General features: G+C 46.1%; 1 protein-coding gene across 1 annotated transcript in view; it reads right to left on the bottom strand.

Moving 5' to 3' along the window:
- The window catches only part of sorcs3b (sortilin related VPS10 domain containing receptor 3b), a 139419-nt gene that overhangs the window by 86558 nt on the left and 31267 nt on the right, over nucleotides 1–21594 (bottom strand). Inside the window, exon 2 of the mRNA XM_051722107.1 lies at nucleotides 12196–12263. Within this exon, the coding sequence (XP_051578067.1) occupies nucleotides 12196–12263 (68 nt within the window). The remainder of the gene's footprint in view (nucleotides 1–12195; nucleotides 12264–21594) is intronic.

Genomic DNA, 21594 nt, shown 5'->3' with positions numbered 1-21594 from the left:
AAGCGTATCTGAGAGCAGGCAACCTGTTCCCTCCAACTGTGCAAGTACAAAGAGGTACAGAGTTTCATGTTGATGATTACAATGAAAGGATTAAGCAATCGGTGGCCAGTTTCAATTTTCAGTCACAGTCTGCAGTGGCATGCAATGAAGTCACAGTGAAAGGCACTGTGTACATGAAGGGGATGTTTGTTTTGCTCGGGAATAGTGATGAAGAACTTTATGTTGGGAAGATTATTCTTGTTATTACTGTCCATGATTCTGTGTTGTTTGTGACAGAGAAATATACTTTTGTTAAGTTGAGAGACATGGGTGTCTACTGTGAATCAGGTGCAACTGAAAAAAGTATGTCTGCATCAAACAAGAGCATTTGCTTGATAATTATCCACTTCCAGCTTATGAATTGTGTAATATCTAATCTCTCTTCACCATTCCTTTTTAGAAAATTTGTGAGAAGACAGGGATGGAGCAAACTCAACAACAGAGGCAGCACAGTTAGGGAAGGAAAACATCCACATATTTAGTGATGTAAAAGTAGTACGGTTGCCATATATAAATTAAATTGTGTAGCTCTGGCTTAATTTTGTGAGATAAAAGAAAATAACATTTTCTTTTTTTTTCTACGACAGAATTATTTGTATATTGTTTCACTCACATGTAACTGAATATTGCTTTGCCTCTGTTCCAAACTATCTTTTAGAAAATGAATCAAGACATAAAGGAAGTTGTGTTGTCAGTTCTACTGGGCCTCTCCAGTGAATCCCTGACATCTCTACTTGAAAGGTTAGAAGACCTTGGTGGGGAAAGCAGGGAAGACCTGGCTTTAATAGAAGAAAAGGACCCGGAGAAGTATTTAAGACCAATCCAGTGTCAAATGTTACTCAAAGCATTTAAAAATGAAGGTAAATGTAATCACTCTGACTCTCTGCTTTCCACAATAATTGTTTTTATTTTTTTTTTATCGGTTTATTTTTAAACTAAATATTGCATTGTAAATGTCCCAAAATTTACTGTCAATGCCCATAGGCTAAAAACAATTAGAGGTATGGCAAAGGAATCTGTCACAATTTAAGACAATATACTGTCCCTATTCCTCCATTCAACTATCATTTCTAGATCAAACAACAGTTCAGTCACAAGAAGTTATTGACAACTCTCCATCTGTCTCCACAAGCAGTTGGAGTACTTCTCATGCACTATCCTCCTGCTCCCAGAACACTTCTAACTACTTGTTGTCATCCCCACTGATTATCAGCTCATGGTATGCAGACTTTCATGTCAGCTGAGATCGCATGCCAACGGGAGTTTGTAATGCTATAGCAAATCAAACAAGGCCATCACCTGGATGTTACATCATGATCCTAACCCTACTAGAACTATGTGTCACAGCGTTGTTCGGTCTATTGTGAAGGATTACACCAAATGTTTTGCTGATGTTGGAAAAAATGGTGACATGGTGGGAGATGGGTGTTACTCCCTTCTACAGCAAATTAAAACAAGAGTGGAATATAAAAACAGGAAAAATACTTTTGCATGATAATGCAGAGAGCGGAGACTTCACACTGATGCAGAAAGACGTGTGACTAGAGGCCATGTGGACATGTATGGATGTGTGAGGTGATGTCCCATGGAACTTCCTTTGGGAGAAACAACTGTATCATTAGAGAACATGAAAAGGCAGCTGCTCGACATCTTTTATGAAGAAGGATTGGGACAGAAAGAGCTGAGCCACTAATGGAGAAGACCTATATTCTCCAACGCCAATACATTAACAATGTCCCTGGACCATCCATTTCAGAGATTAAAGAGGAATGGCTTTCCTGTTCTCTCGAAGAGGACTGTTCTTTCATTTTAAGCTTTTAACTGATGTCCCCATCCTCAACCAGTTGAGAGAGGCTCTGAACAGCAGAGGGAATACAGTAATGAAGTTCTGCCAGGAACAAACTCATCATCCAGGCATCAAGGGCGTCCTGGATGAATATGAACCAGAGGCTTCAGACAAGCCTGCATGCATCCTTCTGCTTTTGATGGCTTACTTTAAAGAAGCCACGAATGCCATCATACTTAATTCAGACGTAAGTGATTTTTCATTGTCATAGATATTGAGACATTCTAATAGAGAGCTTGCCTCATTTGTGCTATGGTGAAATATGTGGTGTCATAAATATGTGATATTTACATTTGTTTTACAGCCGTGTGCCACACCTGCTGATGTTGAGAGTACTTTCATGCTACCAGACACCCCCTGCTTGATTGTCCAAGGTAATGTTGAAATAACTGAATTAGACCATACTTTGTATAATTGGCCAAAGCTTACAAAACAATTTGGAGTGTTATGTTAGCCATCATTTACTCACCCTCATGTCGTTCCAAACTTTTATAACTTACATTTCATGAAAGTCAGTGGTCAATGAAACAAGCCCTTTTACTATATGGGAAAAAACAAACATTATTCAAAATATCTTCATTTGTGTTCCTCAGAAGAAAGTCATAAAGGTTTGGAAAGGGTGAGTAAATGATGACAGAATTTGTTTTTTTTGGAGAACTGTCCCAAGGGAAACAATCCATCATGATATTGCTATTAAAAAACCTTTTAAATTAAGTGTTATATTTTTTCACAGATTTTTGTGAACAATTTTATAAAATGGATATTTGTTTATTTCAGGTGACATGATGGAACCTGTCCATTGAAGGACAAGTGGTCATGGGACCACACAAGAGTTCACCAACGGCATAGCTGCAATTTTTGCAAGCTAGTATAACTTCAATTTGCAGTATCCCGAATATTCCTCATGCAATCTGGAGTTTATAGAGAGGTAATCAAACAATCATGTTATCATTATATATCTGGAGCATTGGTAATAGTAATAGTAACATTGATAATCACTGCATCAAAGTAAACAATACTGCAGTGTCTATAATGTATTAGAAGCAATACAAATCCTATGAAGTCCTATACATTTTGACCAAGATTTTACTAAGCAAAGCATAATTTGAAATGGTTTCTGCCCAATAAGTCAATTTAGTGGTGGCTATAAATGAGCAATTTGCAAAAAATAAAAATGTATTGCCTTTCAGTTATTTGACACTAACTTAGTTTTTAGTGGATATTTGATGTTATCTGCTGTCAGGGTCTGTTAAAAAATAGGGTCTGTCACAAAAATAACTAGCAGGTTTTAATTTCTGTTTTCTTTGAACGTAATCAACAAAAACATTTTCTTCCCAGGCATTTCATGAAAAGCAGGGTTCCCTATCTGTCACTCACTCGACGTTGGTGTCAATGTAGTGACACTAGGGGTCACTCTTGGGAGCCCGAGACACCTCTGGTCTTTGATAAAAGGCCAATGAAAATTGGCGAGTGGTATTTGCATGCCACTCCCCTGAACAGACGGGTATAAAAGGAGCTGGTATGCAACCACTCATTCAAATTTTCTCTTCGGAGCCGAACGGTCATGCTCACTGAGCTGAATACTACTGTTCATTCACCTCTGCTGGATCTGACGGCGCATTTCAGCGGCTTCTCCCTCCTCTGTACTGGTGCGCTGCAGAGTATGCCCCTGGGCGCTTCGGCAGAAAAACTAGAGAGTATATTTTCTGAAAGAGCATTTTTCCCCTCTAAAAGAGTATATATTTCTCTAAAAGAGCGCACACACGGAACGTCTTTTTAAATATGCTTTTCCGATTGTGTGTTATTCCTGGTTGTGCTCATTATCTCTCGCCTTCTAACGGTCACGATCACTGTCTTTCGTGTCTGGGCACTGCTCACGCGGAGAGAGCGTTCGTGGATGGTCATGTTCTCATGGAGAGAATATGTCCATGGCAACATTGCGGTCGCGGCTCGCCTTCGTAAGAAAGCGAGCCACCCCAGAGGCTCCCGCCTCGGTCCTTTTACCCACAGGTTTGAGGCCAGCGTGGCTAGCACTGGGGGCGATTTGGGGACCCCAATGGGACTGCCTCCGCCGGGTATCCCCCCGCGGACCTCCCATTCCCCAGCACGCTCGTCTGCCCCGATCGGGCTTCGGGGTGAGTCCGCCGGCTCGTCTCACGGCGAGTTCGACCTCTTATTCGGTGCCCGCGAAAGTGATGAGCTCTCGAGCGCAGCATCGGAGAGCGGGCTCGTCCAGTCGGAAGCCTCAGCTGGGCTCCTCCCTTCGGGGTCGATCGCCCAGTCACAGGCTGACGCGGAGATGACGACATGCTTTCCCGGGCAGCCGCAAGCGTTGGTTAGAGTGGATTTCACCGGTCTTCCCTGAACCCTCGCGGCTCGGTGATTGGTTCCTGGGCTCGCGGCGCCGCTCAAAGCCACGCCCCGCCCCGTTCCTTTCTTCCCGGAAGTGCATGAAGAGCTGACAAGGTCGCGGGAGGCACTTTTTACTGCCCGGTCCCGATCTTTTCAGCTTCCCCGCTCTCACTACCCTCGATGGTGGGGCGGCCAAGGGTTATTCTGCAATCCCCTGGTGGATAAAGGTGCTCGCGGTGCACCTATGCCCGCAGAGCGCTGCTACCAGGCGCGGGTGCCCAAAGCCCCCGTCCAAGGCCTGTAGGTTTACGTAGTCTTTGACGGCCAAGGCCTACGGTGCCGCTGGACAAGCCGCCTCCGCCCTGCACGCCATGGCTCTCCTGCAAGTCCGCCAAGGTGCTAAAGGAACTGCACGAGGGTAGTTCCGCCCTGGGATTGATGCAGGAACTTCGCTCGGTGACCGACCTTGCTCTCCGAGCAACGGAGGTCACGGCGCTGTCTCTCGGGAGGACGATGGCCACACTAGTGGTCCAGGAGCGCCACCTTTGGCTCAACCTGGTCGAGATGGGTGAGGCCGACAAGACACGATTCCTTGCTGCCCCCATTTCCCAGGCGGGCCTATTCGGTGACACCGTCGAGGACTTTGCCCAGCAGTTCTCGATGGTAGAGCAGTAGATGGATGCTAGCCGGCATATCCTGCCCCGGCGCAGCTCAAGATCCCGCACCCCATCTACTCATCGCCAAGGGCGTCCCCCTGCGGTGACTGCACCAGCTCCGCCGCAGCCCGCCCCTTCGGCCTGGCCCCAGCGTGGAGCCCACCGCAGGAAGCAGACGCCACCCGTCTCACGGCTGCCCAGAACCCGTGAAAGGCTTCAAAGCGCCCTTGAGACGGGTGACCCAGGGACAACGAAACCCGCTGCTCTGGAGCTGGTAAGCAGATCTTCATCTTTTTGTTACCTTTTGCATTTAATTGCGCTGCATGCCCAAGTGGCTGCAGTACTCAAGAGCTCAGCAAGAGTGGTTTCCTTGTTCCCTGGGTCACGTATCCAGTGTGTACGGCTGGCATCACGACCACCGTCCACCACTCCATTTGGTAGGTTGGCGCTCCAGCGGCGGTCTCCCGCCCTGAGCGCCCAGCTGTGGCACAAATCCGGCCCCGATGTGACAGTCTCCACAGGTCACGAGGACAGGCCTCTTCCTCCCCCGTCCCAGGCTGTTCCGGGGATGGTCACAAGGAGCCAGGTAAGTGCTTCGATGTCCTCGGACTCCGCCCCGCCGCGAGGCCCCACCTGCCGGTACATCCGATGACGTTGTCCCTTTGGTCCCCCTTACGCGGAACTTGGACGCATGGCTTGTGCCTTCCAGTCCGTCACGAGGGCTGGTCCGGACCATCCGACTCGGCTGCGCGATTCACTTTGCCGGGCATCCGCCCAGGTCCAGCGGTCTCCACTTCACCTTGGTGAAAGACAAAAACGCTGCTACCTTGCGCGGAGATCGCTACCCTCGATAGAACCTGATAGAACCTGTCCCTCCAGCCGAGATGAAGAAAGGGTTTTACAGCCCCTACTTCATTGTACCGAAAAAGGCGGTGGGTTGCGGCCAATCTTGGACCTGCGAGTACTGAACCGGGCTTTACACAGAAAAGATGCTCCCGTTCAAGATGCTGACGCAAAGACGCATTCTAGCGAGCGTCCAGCATCAAGATTGGTTCGCGGCGGTAGACCCGAAGGATGCGTACTTTCACGTCTCGATCCTTCCTCGACACAGACCCTTCCTGCGGTTCGCGTTCCAGGGTCAAGGGTATCAGTACAAGTCCTCCCTTTCGGCCCGTCCCTGTCTCCTCGCGTCTTTACGAAGATCGCAGAGGCTGCCCTTGCCCCGTTAAGGGAGCTGGGCATTCGCATTCTCAACTATCTCGACGACTGGCTACTCTTAGCTCACTCTCGAGACGTGTTATGCACACACAGGGACCTTGTGCTCTCACACCTCAGCCGACTAGGGCTTCGGGTCAACTGGGAAAAGAGCAAGCTCCTCCCGGTTCAGAGCATCTCTTTTCTTGGTTTGGAGTTGGACTCAGTCTCGTTGACGGCGCACCTTACGAACGAGCGCGCCCAGTCGGTGCTGGCCTGTTTGAAGGCGTTCAAACAGAAAACAGCGGTTCCACTGAAACTTTTTCAGAGGCTCCTGGGGCATATGGCATCCTCGGCGGTGGCCACCCAGCTCGGGTTGATGCATATGAGGCCGCTTCAGCACTGGCTCCAGACTTGAATCCCGAGACGGGCATGGCGCCACGGGACACACCGCGTGGCCATTACGTCGGTCTGTCACTTTTCAGCCCTTGGACCAACCTCTCGTTTCTACGAGCAGGTGTTGCCCTAGAACTGGTCTCCAGGCGCGTCGTGGTCACGACAGACGCCTCCAAAACGGGCTGGGGCGCTGTTGGCAACGGGCACGCAGCCGCCGGCCTCTGGACGGGTCCGCGGCTGCGTTGGCACATCAACTGCCTCGAGTTACTGGCAATTCTGCTCGCCCTGCGGAGGTTCCGGCCGTTGATCCAGGGCAAGCACGTGCAAGTTCGGACAGACAGCACGGCAGCGGTAGCATATGTCAACCACCAAGGCAGTCTGCGCTCCCGCTGTATGTCACAACTCGCCCGCCGTCTCCTCCAATGGAGTCAGCAGCACCTCAAGTCGCTGCAAGCCACTCACATACCGGCAATCTCAACACTTCGGCGGACGCGCCGTCACAACAGATTACCCTCAAGGGAGAGTGGAGACTCCACCTTCAGGTGGTCCAGCTGATTTGGAGTCGATTCGACAGGCACAGGTGCACCTGTTCGCCTCCCAAGAATCCTCCCCACTGCCCGCTCTGGTACGCCCTGACCGAGGCCTTCCTCGGCATAGACACGCTGGCACACAGCTGGTCCCCTGGCATTCACAAATATGCATTTTCCCCCAGTGAGCCTGCTTGCACAGACCCTGTGCGAGGTCAGGGAGGACGAGGAGAAGGTCGTCCTGGTAAGCACCCTACTGGCCCGCCCTGATGTGGTGCTCGGACCTCACGCTCCTCGCAACAGCTCTCCCCGGGCAAATTCCCCTGAGGTAGGACCTTCTTTCTCAGGGAAGGGGCACCATCCGGCACCCGCGCCCAGACCTCTGGAATCTCCATGTCTGGCCCCTGGACGGGACGCGGAAGACCTAAGCTGTCTCCCACCTGCGATGGTAGACACGTTCACTCAGGCTAGGGCTCCCTCTACGAGGCGCCTGTATGCCTTTAAGTGGCGTCTGTTCGCTAAGTGGTGTTCTTCCCGTCGGGAAGACCCCCAGAGATGCGCAGTCAGAAGAGAGTTTGGAAGGGAGGCTGTCCCCTTCCACCTTGAAGGTGTACGTTGCTGCCATAGCAGCACACCATGACGCAGTCGACGGTAAGTCCTTAGGGAAGCATGATCTAATCATCAGGTTCCTAAGAGGCGCCAGGAGGCTGAATCCCTCCAGGCTGCGCCTCGTTCCCTCATCGGACCTCTGTAGTTTTTCAGGGTCTACAGAGAGCCCCCTTTGAGCTTTGCAGTCAGCCGAGCTTAAGGCACTCTCCTTGAAGACTGCCCTCCTGACTGCGCTCACTTCCATCAAGAGGGTAGGTGACCTGCAAGCGTTCTCTGTCAGTGAAACGTGCCTAGAGTTCAGTCCGGGCTATTCTCACGTGATCCTGAGACCCCGACCGGGCTATGTGCCCAAGGTTCCCACCACTCCTTTTTGGGACCAGGTGGTGAACCTGCAAGCGCTGCCCCAGGAGGACGCAGACCCAGCCCTGTTGTTGCTGTGTCCGGTGTGCGCTTTACGCATCTATTTGGATCGCACGCAGAACTTTAGAGTCTCTGAGCAGCTCTTTGTCTGCTTTGGTGCACAGCGGAAAGGAAGCGCTGTCTCCAAGCAGAGGATCGCCCACTGGCTCATTGACGCCATAACTATGGCATATCTCGCCCAAAACATGCCGCCCCCGGTAGGGCTACGAGCCCATTCTACCCGTGGTGTAGCGGCTTCTTGGGCCTTGGCCAGAGGTGCCTCTCTAACAGACATTTGCAGAGCAGCGGGCTGGGCAACACCCAACACCTTTGCAAGGTTCTACAACCTCCAGATGGAACCGGTTTCATCCCAGGTAGTGGCACGCAACACAAGCGGATAAGCCCGGGATAGCCGGCCGGGTGTATCGCTTGCACATAGCGCCTTCCACCTCCTTTTGAGCTGAAGACGTGCGCTGTTAATTCCCAGTAGTGTTCACAAAAGTTGTTCCCTGGTTGACTTCCTCCGAGCCCTGTGGCAGTCGAGTTTTCGGAGAGACTTGCTGCCGGCCCAGTACACGCGCTAACTAAGAGCCCGGTTCTGGGGTAGGACTCCGCATGTGGCGGTTCCCTGTAAGGCTAACCCCATGCAATCTATATCTTCCGCTAATTCATTTCCCTGCTGGCAAACTGCGTCTTCCTTGGGCAGAGCCCCTCTGCCCCAGTCTCCATGTTGTAGTAACTCCTCCCCCATTGGGCAGGATCTACCTTGAAGGCTCTCCACATGGTTGGAAAGACCATGTGATGTATTCTTCCACTTAAATATCCCCCCCTCTCTTGGGGCAAGGTGTGGTCTCCGCGGTGTCCTCCCCTTGGGAGGGACACCCCCCGACTAGACCTGGCGGCCCAGTCAGATAATCCCCCTTCTCTTTTAGGGAGTGGAAAAAGAGAAGGGGAAAGAGGCCACGACTGGGTTAAGCCTGTCTCTATCTCTGAGTAGTCGACTTGTCCCCAAAAAGGGCCGTTCGACACTCATAACTGTGTTGGGGGAGGTTACGTGTCGACCTGGTGTGCTGGCTATGAGGCACACAGCAAGTCTGCCCACCGCACACCGCCAGTTCACGTAACACAGTTCAGCCTTGTGGCGTTTTGTATAGGGACCCCTAGTGTCACTACATCGACACCAACGTTGAGTGAGTGACAGATAGGGAACGTCATGGTTACTGGTGTAACCTCCGTTCCCTGATGGAGGGAACGAGACGTTGGTCCCTCCTGCCACAATGCTGAACTACCCGCTGAAATGGCCGGACCTTATATCGGCTCCTCAGCGTAAAACCTGAATGAGTGGTTGCATACCAGCTCCTTTTATACCCGTATGTTCGGGGGAGTGGCATACAAATACCACTCGCCAATTTTCATTGGCCTTTTATCAAAGACCAGAGGTGTCTCAGGCTCCCAAGAGTGACCCCTAGTGTCACTACATTGACACCAACGTCTTGTTCCCTCCATCAGGGAACGGAGGTTACACCAGTAACCATGACGTTTGTGTTTCATACAGACATGGCAATTTTTGGATGTTCTTTCTGTTTAAAAATATGCATTCAATATTTGTTTTTATTGTGTTTCTTTGTGGTGCTACTAAAGTATTTGTATTAACCTTTAACATAGGTGCTTCTTGGGAATTAATCTGCAAACAGGCTCTAAATCAAGAAAAAAGCATGGTGGCATCAATCAGAAAGTTTGCAGTCTTCTGCAGAAATTTTTTTGATTTTGAGTGGCTGTCAACAAAGACAACATGAGAGTTAAACATTAAAGGTGTATGGTGAAGGAATGAGATACATTTAATATGATATATTTTATGCATGAATTGTTATTTGTTTGCACTTCTGATCAACATTGTATCCTAAGTTCTGCTGTATTCTGCCAGGAATATGTGGCAAAAGTTTTTATTTGTAATGTTGTTCATTTATTCATTTTATTTATTCTTTTTTTCCCTTGAAAGTAGTAGTACCAGTACTTTTGTGTTAAAACTGCACCTTACAATCTAGCTGATCCCACAAAAGCACAATGGGGTTAAGATCCATAACAATTTTCTCCAATTATCTGTTGTCCAATGTCTGTGTTTCTTTGCCCACTCTAACCTTTTCTTTTTGTTTTTCTGTTTCAAAAGTGACTTTTTCTTTGCAATTCTTCCCATAAGGCCTGCACCCCTGAGTCTTCTCTTTACTGTTGTACATGAAACTGGTGTTGAGTGGGTATAATTCAATGAAGCTGTCAGCTGAGGACATGTGAGGCGTCTATTTCTCAAACTAGAGGCTCTGATGTATTTATTCTCTTGTTTAGTTGTACATCTGGCCTTCCACATCTCATTCTGTCCTTGTTAGAGCCAGTTTCCCTTTGTCTTTAAAGACTGTAGTGTACACCTTTGTATGAAATCTTCAGTTTTCTGGCAGTTTCAAGCATTGTATATCCTTCATTCCTCAAAACAATTATTGATTAACGAGTTTCTAGAGAAAGCTGTTTCTTTTTGCCATTTTTGACCTAATATTGACCTTAAGACGTGCCAGTCTATTGCACACTGTGGCAACCCAAAAACAAACACAAAGACAATGTTAATCTTAATTTAACGAACCAAATAGCTTTAAGTGATTTTCTAGTACCAAATTAGCAATTTAGCATGATTACTGGGGCCTGTCTAGATTTGATCAAAAATGACTTTTTTCAAATAGTGATGGTGCTGTTTTTTACATCAGTAATGTCCTGACTATACTTTGTGATCAGTTTAATGCCACTTTGGTGAATTAAAGTACCAATTTCCTTCCGAAACAGCAAAATATGTACATTATTCCAAACTTTTGGCCACCAGTGTATATTCATAGCAATGTACTGTAGATATCTTAACATGAAATACTGTGAATGTATGGTAAGCAGTAGGCAATATTGTAAAGTTAAATGAAAGATATTACTGTGATATCAAAGGAAATATATAAAAATGCACATCTATACCATAAGCTACACACAGTAATTATACAGCAGAATACTTCTGCATCACAGTAACCTCGTGGCCCAGGCCACTGAGCTCTCACACTATTTAAGTGGAATAAAATTGTAGAAATTTGACAGTAACTTGTAGTCCCAGTACTGCGGCTAAGGCCACAACTGTAATGTCACAGTGAAATACTGCTGAATGAAGCCTTTAAAACACAGTACAGTACTGCAACTTCAACATCGCAATTTACTTAAATTACACAGCAACATTTTGCTACATCACAGTAATTCACAGGACACGCTTACTGTGAATTGTCATTGTGGAGTTGTAATTTAGCAGTAAAGAACCGTGCACGTTCTTCAGTAAGTTATTGTGAAAGTACAGCAGCTTTAAGGCAGTAACTAACTGCAACTTCACAGTGAATTTCATTTAAATGAAAACCATTAAAACACAATAAAGTGCTGTAAGTCATGCTTGATAAATTACTGTGATTCAACAGCAGAATGTTTCTAACATCACAGTAATTTACTACTCTTGTTTACTGTGAATTCACATTATAAAGTTTTCATTAACCAGTTAGACACAAGAGAAGTCCTACTATGAAATTACTGTGAGAGTAATGCAACTATTAATGCAATTATTAACTGGGAATATACTGTAATTTCACACAATAAAAAATGTTTACAGTGTACTTTTTGCTGACTTTATCTCCTTAATGGAGCTTTTGGAGTACTGGTCACCATTCACTTGCATTATATGGACCCACAGAGCTGAGATATTCTTCTAAAAATCTTTGTTTGTGTTCAACAAAAAAAAGAAAGTTATACACATCTGGGATTGCATGAGTGTGAGTAAATGATGAGGGAATTTTCATTGTTGGTAAACTAACCCTATAAGAACTGGTAACAGGGATGTTGAGTTACTATTACAAGAAGGCTAGCTTTCCTATCCCTGCCCTTTTATATACACTGTTAATAAATAAATAAAATAGTCCCTGTGCTCGCACTACAGACTACTGAGAAAAAAAAAAAAGGAAAGGCTCTAACACACTCCATTTCACTAACAAACTTTACCTTGGTGTAGGCCAGGGGATTCTGTACTTACGTGCGTTCATAAAGATGTTTACCAGAAGCACCAGGGCATGGATGCCTAAAGTGAATAATGTGTTTCTATGCACATAAGTGGGTTTACCTCCAGAGTGAACTCTCTGTCACAGTTCCAAGGTTAAAGTCGAACAGTTTAGTCAGAATCAGGATCACCTGAAAGAAAAACATACGGAAATGTAACAAATCGCCAAGCAATATCAATTTACACATTTACCCAGCTACAATGCTTTTAATGTGCTACACTAAATGATAAAATATCTGTCAGGCAGCCTCACAGTGATGGATGAGAGAAAATATTAGGTGTAAATTTTATTATCTGGAGATGACAGCAGAATAAGAGGCAATGTACTCAGAGCCAGGACAGCCTGATAGAGGTAATGATGATCAGGGGAAAAAACAACGCTGTACACACATATGAAAAAACACAAACATGCTCAAGCTGTCAAATGTCACGCTGAAACATGTCAAGTAAAATGCTCCACTCTTCCCATCTGACAAAACATTCTGAGCACACTCTCAAACAACAGTGAACAAAGGAGTATTTGTCTTTTCACTTCTCCTCAGCAGTTCCCTGTAACTTTTCTAATGATATAAGGCAAATATAAATAAAACTTCTATTATATACCATTTGCAAATATGCAGATATCTCATTTAAAGAGATGTCATTCACAAACCTCACGAAAATTCATCTTTTCTTCACGTCGAGCACTCATCTAATATCTTCCTCTGAAGTGCGTATTCTATCAGCCAGAATCAAAAACTTTAGGATCAGGATCAAAAGTTCATCTCATTCACAAATCATGATGGTCACTCCGTAACAATCCAAGTAAGCAATCCAGGCCGTTTAAACTGTCAGGAGATTGAGGCTCACGCTGGATCCGCACGAGCGCATGAGTGCAACTTCAAGGCTGCGTCCGAAACCAGGAAAATGCTGCCTCTGGAGGCTGTATACGGAGGTACGATGAAAATAAGGTACTTTTCAAACTATTCAGAGACCAGGGTGGGGTTGCACCAGTTGTGCATAAGTTCTCACGTGAGTTAGGATGTAAAGTTCACACTAAGGGCTTAGTAACTACTAGTTAGTTTGTAACTAAGTCAGTGCTTAATTTGGTTGCACCACCTGTTCTTAAGGCAAGACTTAACTAGTAGGTCGTAAGCTCTCTGTAAAATAATGCGTAGTCACATATTATGACGTTTACCTGTATTTATCCAATAAGCAGCCTTCATATTTATACACAGAAGTGCTAAAAATCCATGAACTTCAATTTGATCGTTACAGTTGATGTTCAAACCTTGTTTTCTCATGTAACTGTAAGCTGTAATAAATTATATCCCCATTAAAATATGATACGTAATAAAAGTAGATTTGATAAATAGTATATTTGCCCTGTGTAAATAACAATATATAGGAACTGTATCTAAAATAAATGAGGGGTGATAAATAAATACTAATACAACAGGCTGGAAAAATAGACATTTATTCATTTTAATATTCTATATATATTTTGAATGTGTTGAAACTTGACACCGGACTACGTACACTGAAAACTGCACCGTTAGATCAGTTTCATGTTGAAGAGCCGCTTAAAAGTACGTTTTTTTCTCTCTCTCATAAATGTAAACAAGTGTAAATGTCAACATCATAATGTATGTCGAAAGGACTGAAACCTGTCACAAAAAACATGAGCTCATTGATGTCATAAAATATCAGCTTTTTTATTACATCTGTTACGTCTGGTCGGAGGCTTCCGTAAATATTTAGTTTATACGTAGGGTTATGTTCTACCTAAGTTTAATGGTGCATCGCTCAAATATTTAGTAGTGCATAAATTGTGACTTAGTGCCCATTTATGCCACAGCTAGGCTAAGTTTGAACTTGCGCACAGCTGGTGCAACCGGCCCCAGTTTCCTTAAGAGTTCCATTCATTCAAAACAGCTGTCAGTTAAGCCATTAACTGATTAGGCAGCAAGGTAGCAAATAAGCTGCCAACGTTTTCGGATGCAGCCCAAGGTAAAAGTGCTTCATGTGTGCTATTAAATGTGTTATTCACAATATACTGTATGTGATATTGGTTTGATTATGTATTTTTTGAGAAAATGCAATTGCTAACGTGGACATGCCATCCATGGTTTCTGGACTACTGTGTGTACTGTTATTTCCTTCTTCCTAATATATTAATAATTTCTTCATGTGCAAATAAATTACAAAAAAACTGATGACTAAACAAATCTGAAGAAACTGCCATCTACCATTTAAAATACAATATTATTTGTTTAGTTTTGTGTGAAATTGTGCTAAATAAGCACTATACAGTGCTTTTTTTTTTTTTTTGGTGCAATTTTATGTTTGTTTTTTACTATATTATATTGTGTGATATATCGGCATTGTACCGGCCTATCGGCCACCCTGCTCTCTGGATATCGGCATCAGCATCGGCCATTAAAAAACCCATTTCGGTCGACCACTAGACTTATTCACTATGCAATCTATGTACAATTGCTTTGATTCTGTATTTTTTTAGAAAATGCGATTGCTGGGGCCTGGGTAGCTCAGTGGTAAAATACGCTGGCTACCACCCCTGGAGTTGCTAGCTTGCTAGTTCGAATTCCAGGGCGTGCTGAGTGACTCCAGCCAGGTCTCCTAAGCAACCAAATTGGCCCGGTTGCTAGGGAGGGTAGAGTCACATGGGGTAAACTCCTCGTGGTCGCTATAATGTGGTTCGTTCTCGGTGGGGCACGTGGTGAGTTGAGCATGGTTGCCGCGGTGGATGGCGTGAAGCCTCCACACGTGCTATGTCTCCGTGGCAACATGCTCAACAAGCCATGTGATAAGATGTGCAGGTTGACATTCTCAGATGTGGAGGCAACTGGGATTCGTCCTCTGCCACCCGGACTGAGGCAAATCACTACACGACCACGAGGACTTAAAAAGCACATTGGGAATTGGGCATTCCAAATTGGGAGAAAAAAGGGGAAAAATCCAAAATTAAAAAAAATAAAAAATTCAATTGCTAACATGGACATACCATCTATAGTTGCTGGACTACTGTGTGTACTGTTATTTCCTTCTTCCTAATATATTAACAATTTATTAATGTGCAAATAAATTACTAAAATTTGATGACTAAACAGAAATCAGAAGAAACTGCCAACTACCATTTAAAATACAATATAATTTATTTTAGATAATATTTTACAAAGTTAAAGTTTTGTGTGAAACTGAGTAAATATAGTCCTAAATAAGAGTATACAATTTTTTTAGCAATTTTATACTTGTCATTTACTATATTAAATTGTGTGATATATCAGCATTGTATCGGCCTATCGGCCACCCTGCTCTCTGGATATCGGCATCGGCCATTACAAAACCCATATCAGTTGATAACTAGAACACACAGCCTTCTGTATCACGTCCACACACTAATGAATATTAGTCTAAAAGGTCCAATATTTCATTTCACACTTCATAATTGTTTCCTAATGAGATTTCAGTCAACAGTATTGTCATTAACCTAAAAGAAAACTGAGCAATAACTCACAAGACAAAAGCAGCCGCAAATACATCTGTTATAGGAAAACTTAGTTAAGTTAACTATGATTTAACTCACACCAGTATATTGGGATGTGTGTTTCTGTGCAACCTTCACACTTTTCACCACCCCACCTGTGACGGGACAACTTAATCTCAGGTTAATTAACCAATCAAAAGAGGACAAACTATTAGCATATCCAAATACAGCATATCTGAAAGGGCAGGACCCCAGTCAAACTCACTCAGCTCCCTGAACCAGTAAAACCACCCTGATACTGAAACTAATTACACCTCCTGAAAGACAGAGCCAGGGGGAGAGAGAGAGAGAGAGAGAGAGAGAGAGAGAGAGCAAGAGAGACCAGGGTCCACAGGGCTGAAAAATGAATATAATATAAAAGTTGAGGTTTTCATTGTCAGTATCTATAAGGTCAATAATATGCACAAGGATGTTATGCAGATTTAATTACATTTGCATATGAATGGTAGGTTTGATCAGTTCATGTTCAGGCTTAGATCAGATTTCATTGAAACATGAATGAACTACTGTCATATTACAGTCAATTCACTAAGGTCCATTCAATGTCTTTATTCTTCCAACCTCAAATACATGAAACAACTTCAACATTACATTTAATCTTTTTGTTCATTTACCTTTTGTTCTCTCTCAAATAAAGGTTTTATTACATGTGAAACACATCAACAATTTTTTTTCCCTAGCTGGAGCTGATATGTCATAAAATTCTAATATACCATTAAAACTTACAACTGAAAATTTCCATTTCCATAATTCCCATATCTATTTCATTACTTTATTACATTTAGTCACGAAATATGATTATCTAAATTGCAGCTAATAGCGCTGTGTACGGCCTCTATATTTTTGTGCTCCATGTGAAACCATGGAAACAACTTTTGCTAAGACCAATCATGTATCTGCTGCTCACATGACAGTGACAACAAGTAACAGTGAAATCAAAAACAATAACCATAGTAAGAACAGATCTGACATATTTGATGCTTCTTCAAGGAGGCTGACAATGCCTTTTTTAGCTCTTGCTATTGTAAAAAAAAAAAAAAAACTGGCGAGACATATCTGTTTAGGTACTCTCTTTTTAAGAAATGTGTAGTAGGAGTGCATAAGAGTGTACTGTATTTGTGTATATTCTCATATTGAATATACATTAAAGGAATGTTTCGGGTTCAGTACAAATTAAGCTAAATCGACAGCATTTGTGGCATAATGCTGATTACCATAAAAGTTAATTTTGACTCGTTCCTCTTTTTCTTTAAAAAAAGCAAAAATCGAGGTTACAGAGAGACACTTACAATGGAAATGAATGGGGACAATAAAAGTGAATATGGCCCATTTTTGGAGGGTTTAAACAGAAATATGAAGCTTATAATTTCATAAAAGCACTTGAATTAATTATTCTGTTAAAACTTGTGTATTATGAGAAGCAAATCTTTTTACATAGACATTTTTACAGTCGTTTTAAGGTTTGTTGACATGTTTACACTCATATCCTTCAAGTCTTCTGGTTATACTTTTGAAGAAAAAAAAAAGAAAAAAGAGAGAATTTTAACGTTAAAAAAATGGCCCCCATTCACTTCCACTGTAAGTGCTTCACTGTAACCTTGATTTTTGCTTTTTTTAAAGAAAAGGAGGAATGAGTCACAATTAAATTTTGTGGTAATCAACATTATGCCACAAATGCTGTTGAATGAGCTTAACTTGTATTGAACCCAGAATATACCTTTAAAGACTTCACCAAGTTGCATGCAGGCTTTCATTTGATATAACAGTCTCACAAAGCAAAAGCCAAAACACTGAGCAAAAAACAACCAGAACTTACACATTTCTTAGAAATACATTTTAATAAAATGTATTGAATTAAATATAAACCACATTTATCCTCAGTTAGTTGAAGTTTTTTTTTTTTCCTTTTTAAAGTCATTAAAAGTTGACATCCACAACACCAAGTAACCTACTTTATTATGGACCTGAATTTTCAATGTACAGTGTTTAGGTTAAAATTTTGACTACAACTACAAGATCATCTACAAAATTTATGTTCCCTATCTGTCACTCACTCGACGTTGGTGTCGATGTAGTGACAATAGGGGTCACTCTTGGGAGCCCGAGACACCTCTGGTCTTTGATAAAAGGCCAATGAAAATTGGCGAGTGGTATTTGCATGCCACTCCCCCGAACATACGGGTATAAAAGGAGCTGGTATGCAACCACTCATTCAGATTTTCTCTTCGGAGCCGAACGGTCATGCTCACTGAGCTGAATCCAACTGTTCATTCACCTCTGCTGGATCTGACGGCGCATTTCAGCGGCTTCTCCCTCCTCTGCACTGGTGCACTGCAGAGAATGCCCCTGGGCGCTTCGGCAGAAAAACTAGAGAGTATATTTTCTGAAAGAGCATTTTTCCCCTCTAAAAGAGTATATTTCTCTAAAAGAGCGCACACACGGAACGTCTTTTTAAAGACGCGTCTTTTTAAAGATGCTTTTCCAATTGTGTGTTATTCCTGGTTGTGCTCGTTATCTCTCACCTTCTAACGGTCACGATCACTGTCAATGTCTGGGCACTGCTCACGCGGAGACAGCGTTCGTGGATGGTCATATTCTCATTGCGAAAATATGTCCATGGCAACGTTGCGGTCGCGGCTCGCCTTCGTAAGAAAGCGAGCCACCCCAGAGAACCCGCCTCGGTCCTTTTACCCATGGGTTTGAGGCTAGCGCGGCTAGCACTGGGGGCGATTTGGGGACCCCAGTGGGACCGCCTCCGCCGGGTATCCCCCCACGGACCTCCCATTCCCCAGTACGCTCATCTGCCCCGATCGGGCTTCCGGGTGAGTCCGCCGGCTCGTCTCACAGCGAGTTCGACCTCTTATTCGGCGCCCGCGAAAGTGATGAGCTCCTCCCTTCGGGGTCGATCGCCCAGTCAAAGGCTGACGCGGAGATGACGACATGCTTTCCAAGGGCATCCCCCTGCGGTGACTGCACCGGCTCTGCCGCAGCCCGCCCCTTCGGCCTGGCCCCGGCGTGGAGCCCACCGCAGGAAGCAGACGCCACCCGTCTCGCGGCCGCTCAGAACCCGTGAAAGGCTTCAAAGCGCCCTTGAGACGGGCGACCCAGGGACAACGAAACCCGCTGCTCTGGAGCTGGTAAGCAGATCTTCATATTTTTGTTACCTTTTGCATTTAATTGCAATGCATGCCCAAGTGGCTGCAGTACTCAAGAGCTCAGTAAGAGTGGTTTCCTTGTTCCCTGGGTCACGTATCCGGTGTGTACAGCTGGAATCACGACCACCGTCCACCACTCCATTTGGCAGGTTGGTGCTCCAGCGGCGGTCTCCCGCCCTGAGCGCCCAGCTGTGGCACAAATCCGCCCCCGATGTGACAGTCTCCACGGGTCACGAGGACAGGCCTCTTCCTCCCCCGTCCCAGGCTGTTCCGGGGGTGGTCACAAGGAGCCAGGTAAGTGCTTCGATGTCCTCGGACTCAGCACGGCCACGACGTGGTGTGGCACCTCAAGCTCCGCCCCGCCGCGAGGCCCCACCTGCCGGTACATCCGATGACATTGTCCCTTTGGTCCCCCTTGCGCGGAACTTGGACGCATGGCTTGCACCTTCCAGTCCGTCACGAGGGCTGGTCCGGACCATCCGACTCGGCTGCGCGATTCACTTTGCCGGGCATCCGCCCAGGTCCAGCGGTGTCCACTTCACCTTGGTGAAAGACGAAAACGCTGCTACCTTGCGCGGAGATCGCTACCCTCCTACGGAAGGATGCGATAGAACCTGTCCCTCCAGCCGAGATGAAGAAAGGGTTTTACAGCCCCTACTTCATTGTACCGAAAAAAGGAACTGGGCTTTACACAGACTCCCGTTCAAGATGCTGACGCAAAGATGCATTCTAGCGAGCGTCCGGCATCAAGATTGGTTTGCGGCGGTACACCCGAAGTATGCGTACTTTCACGTCTCGATCCTTCCTCGACACAGACCCTTCCTGCGGTTCGCGTTCGAGGGTCAGGCGTATCAGTACAAAGTCCTCCCTTTCGGCCTGTCCCTGTCTCCTCGTGTCTTTACAAAGATAATTAATATAATTATAATTAATAATTTTCTTTATTTATCATTTGCACATATACAGTGAAATTCTTCTTTTTCACATATCCCAGCTAGGCTGGGGTCAGAGTGTAGGGTCAGCCATGATACAGTGCCTCTGGAACAGATAGGGTCAAGGGCCTTGCTCAAGGGCCCAACAGTGGCATCTTGGCGGTGCTGGGGCTTGAACCCCCAACCTTCTGATTAGTAACCCAGAGCCTTAACCGCTGAGCTACCACTGCCCGTATCAGTACAAAGTCCTCCCTTTCGGCCTGTCCCTGTCTCCTCGCGTCTTTACGAAGATCGCAGAGGCTGCCCTTGCCCCGTTAAGGGAGGTGGGCATTCGCATTCTCAACTATCTCGACGACTGGCTAATCTTAGCTCACTCTCGAGACGTGTTATGCGCATACAGGGACCTGGTGCTCTCACACCTCAGCCGACTAGGGCTTCGGGTCAACTGGGAAAAGAGCAAGCTCCTCCCGGTTCAGAGCATCTCTTTTCTTGGTTTGGAGTTGGACTCAGTCTCCTTGACGGCGCACCTTACGAACGAGCGCGCCCAGTCGGTGCTGGCCTGTTTGAAGGCGTTCAAACAGAAAACAGCGGTTCCACTAAAACTTTTGGTACGCCCTGACCGAGGCCTTCCTCGGCATAGACGCGCTGGCACACAGCTGGTCCCCTGGCATTCACAAATACGTGTTTTCCCCCAGTGAGCCTGCTCGCACAGACCCTGTGCAAGGTCAGGGAGGACGAGGAGAAGGTCGTCCTAGTAAGCACCCTACTGGCCCGCCCAGACGTGGTGCTCGGACCTCACGCTCCTCGCGACAGCTCCCCCCGGGCAAATTCCCCTGAGGAAGGACCTTCTTTCTCAGGGAAGGGGCACCATCCGGCACCCGCGCCCAGACCTCTGGAATCTCCATGTCTGGCCCCTGGACGGGACGCGGAAGACCTAACCTGTCTCCCACCTGCGATGGTAGACACGTTCACTCAGGCTAGGGCTCCCCCTACGAGGCGCCTGTATGCCTTTAAGTGGCGTCTGTTCGCTAAGTGGTATTCTTCCCGTCAGGAAGACCCCCAGAGATGCGCAGTCAGATCAGTGCTTTCCTTCCTGCAAGAGAGGTTGGAAGGGAGGCTGTCCCCTTCCACCTTGAAGGTGTACGTTGCTGCCATAGCAGCACACCACGACGCTGTCGACGGTAAGTCCTTAGGGAAGCATGATCTGATCACCAGGTTCCTAAGAGGCGCCAGGAGGCTGAATCCCTCCAGGCCGCGCCTCGTTCCCTCATCGGACCTCTGTAGTTTTTCAGGGTCTACAGAGAGCCCCCTTTGAGCTTTGCAGTCAGCCGAGCTTAAGGCAACGTGCCTGGAGTTCGGTCCGGGCTATTCTCACGTGATCCTGAGACCCCGACTGGGCTATGTGCCCAAGGTTCCCACCACTCCTTTTAGGGACTAGGTGGTGAACCTGCAAGCGCTGCCCCAGGAGGACGCAGACCCAGCCCTGTTGTTGCTGTGTCCGGTGCACGCTTTACGCATCTATTTGGATCGCACGCAGAGCTTTAGAGTCTCTGAGCAGCTCTTTGTCTGCTTTGGTGCACAGCGGAAAGGAAGCGCTGTCTCCAAGCAGAGGATCGCCCACTGGCTCATTGACGCCATAACTATGGCATATCTCGCCCAAAACATGCCGCCCCCGGTAGGGCTACGAGCCCATTCTACCCGTGGTGTAGCGGCTTCTTGGGCCCTGGCCAGAGGTGCCTCTCTAACAGACATTTGCAGAGCAGCGGGCTGGGCAAAACCCAACACCTTTGCAAGGTTCTACAACCTCTGGGTGGAACCGGTTTCGTCCCAG

This window comes from Myxocyprinus asiaticus, chromosome 17 (assembly GCF_019703515.2).
Source record: "Myxocyprinus asiaticus isolate MX2 ecotype Aquarium Trade chromosome 17, UBuf_Myxa_2, whole genome shotgun sequence".
Taxonomy (NCBI): domain Eukaryota; kingdom Metazoa; phylum Chordata; class Actinopteri; order Cypriniformes; family Catostomidae; genus Myxocyprinus; species Myxocyprinus asiaticus.
The sequence above is the reverse complement of the archived record's forward strand: the minus strand, read 5'-3'. Positions and strand labels throughout refer to the sequence as shown.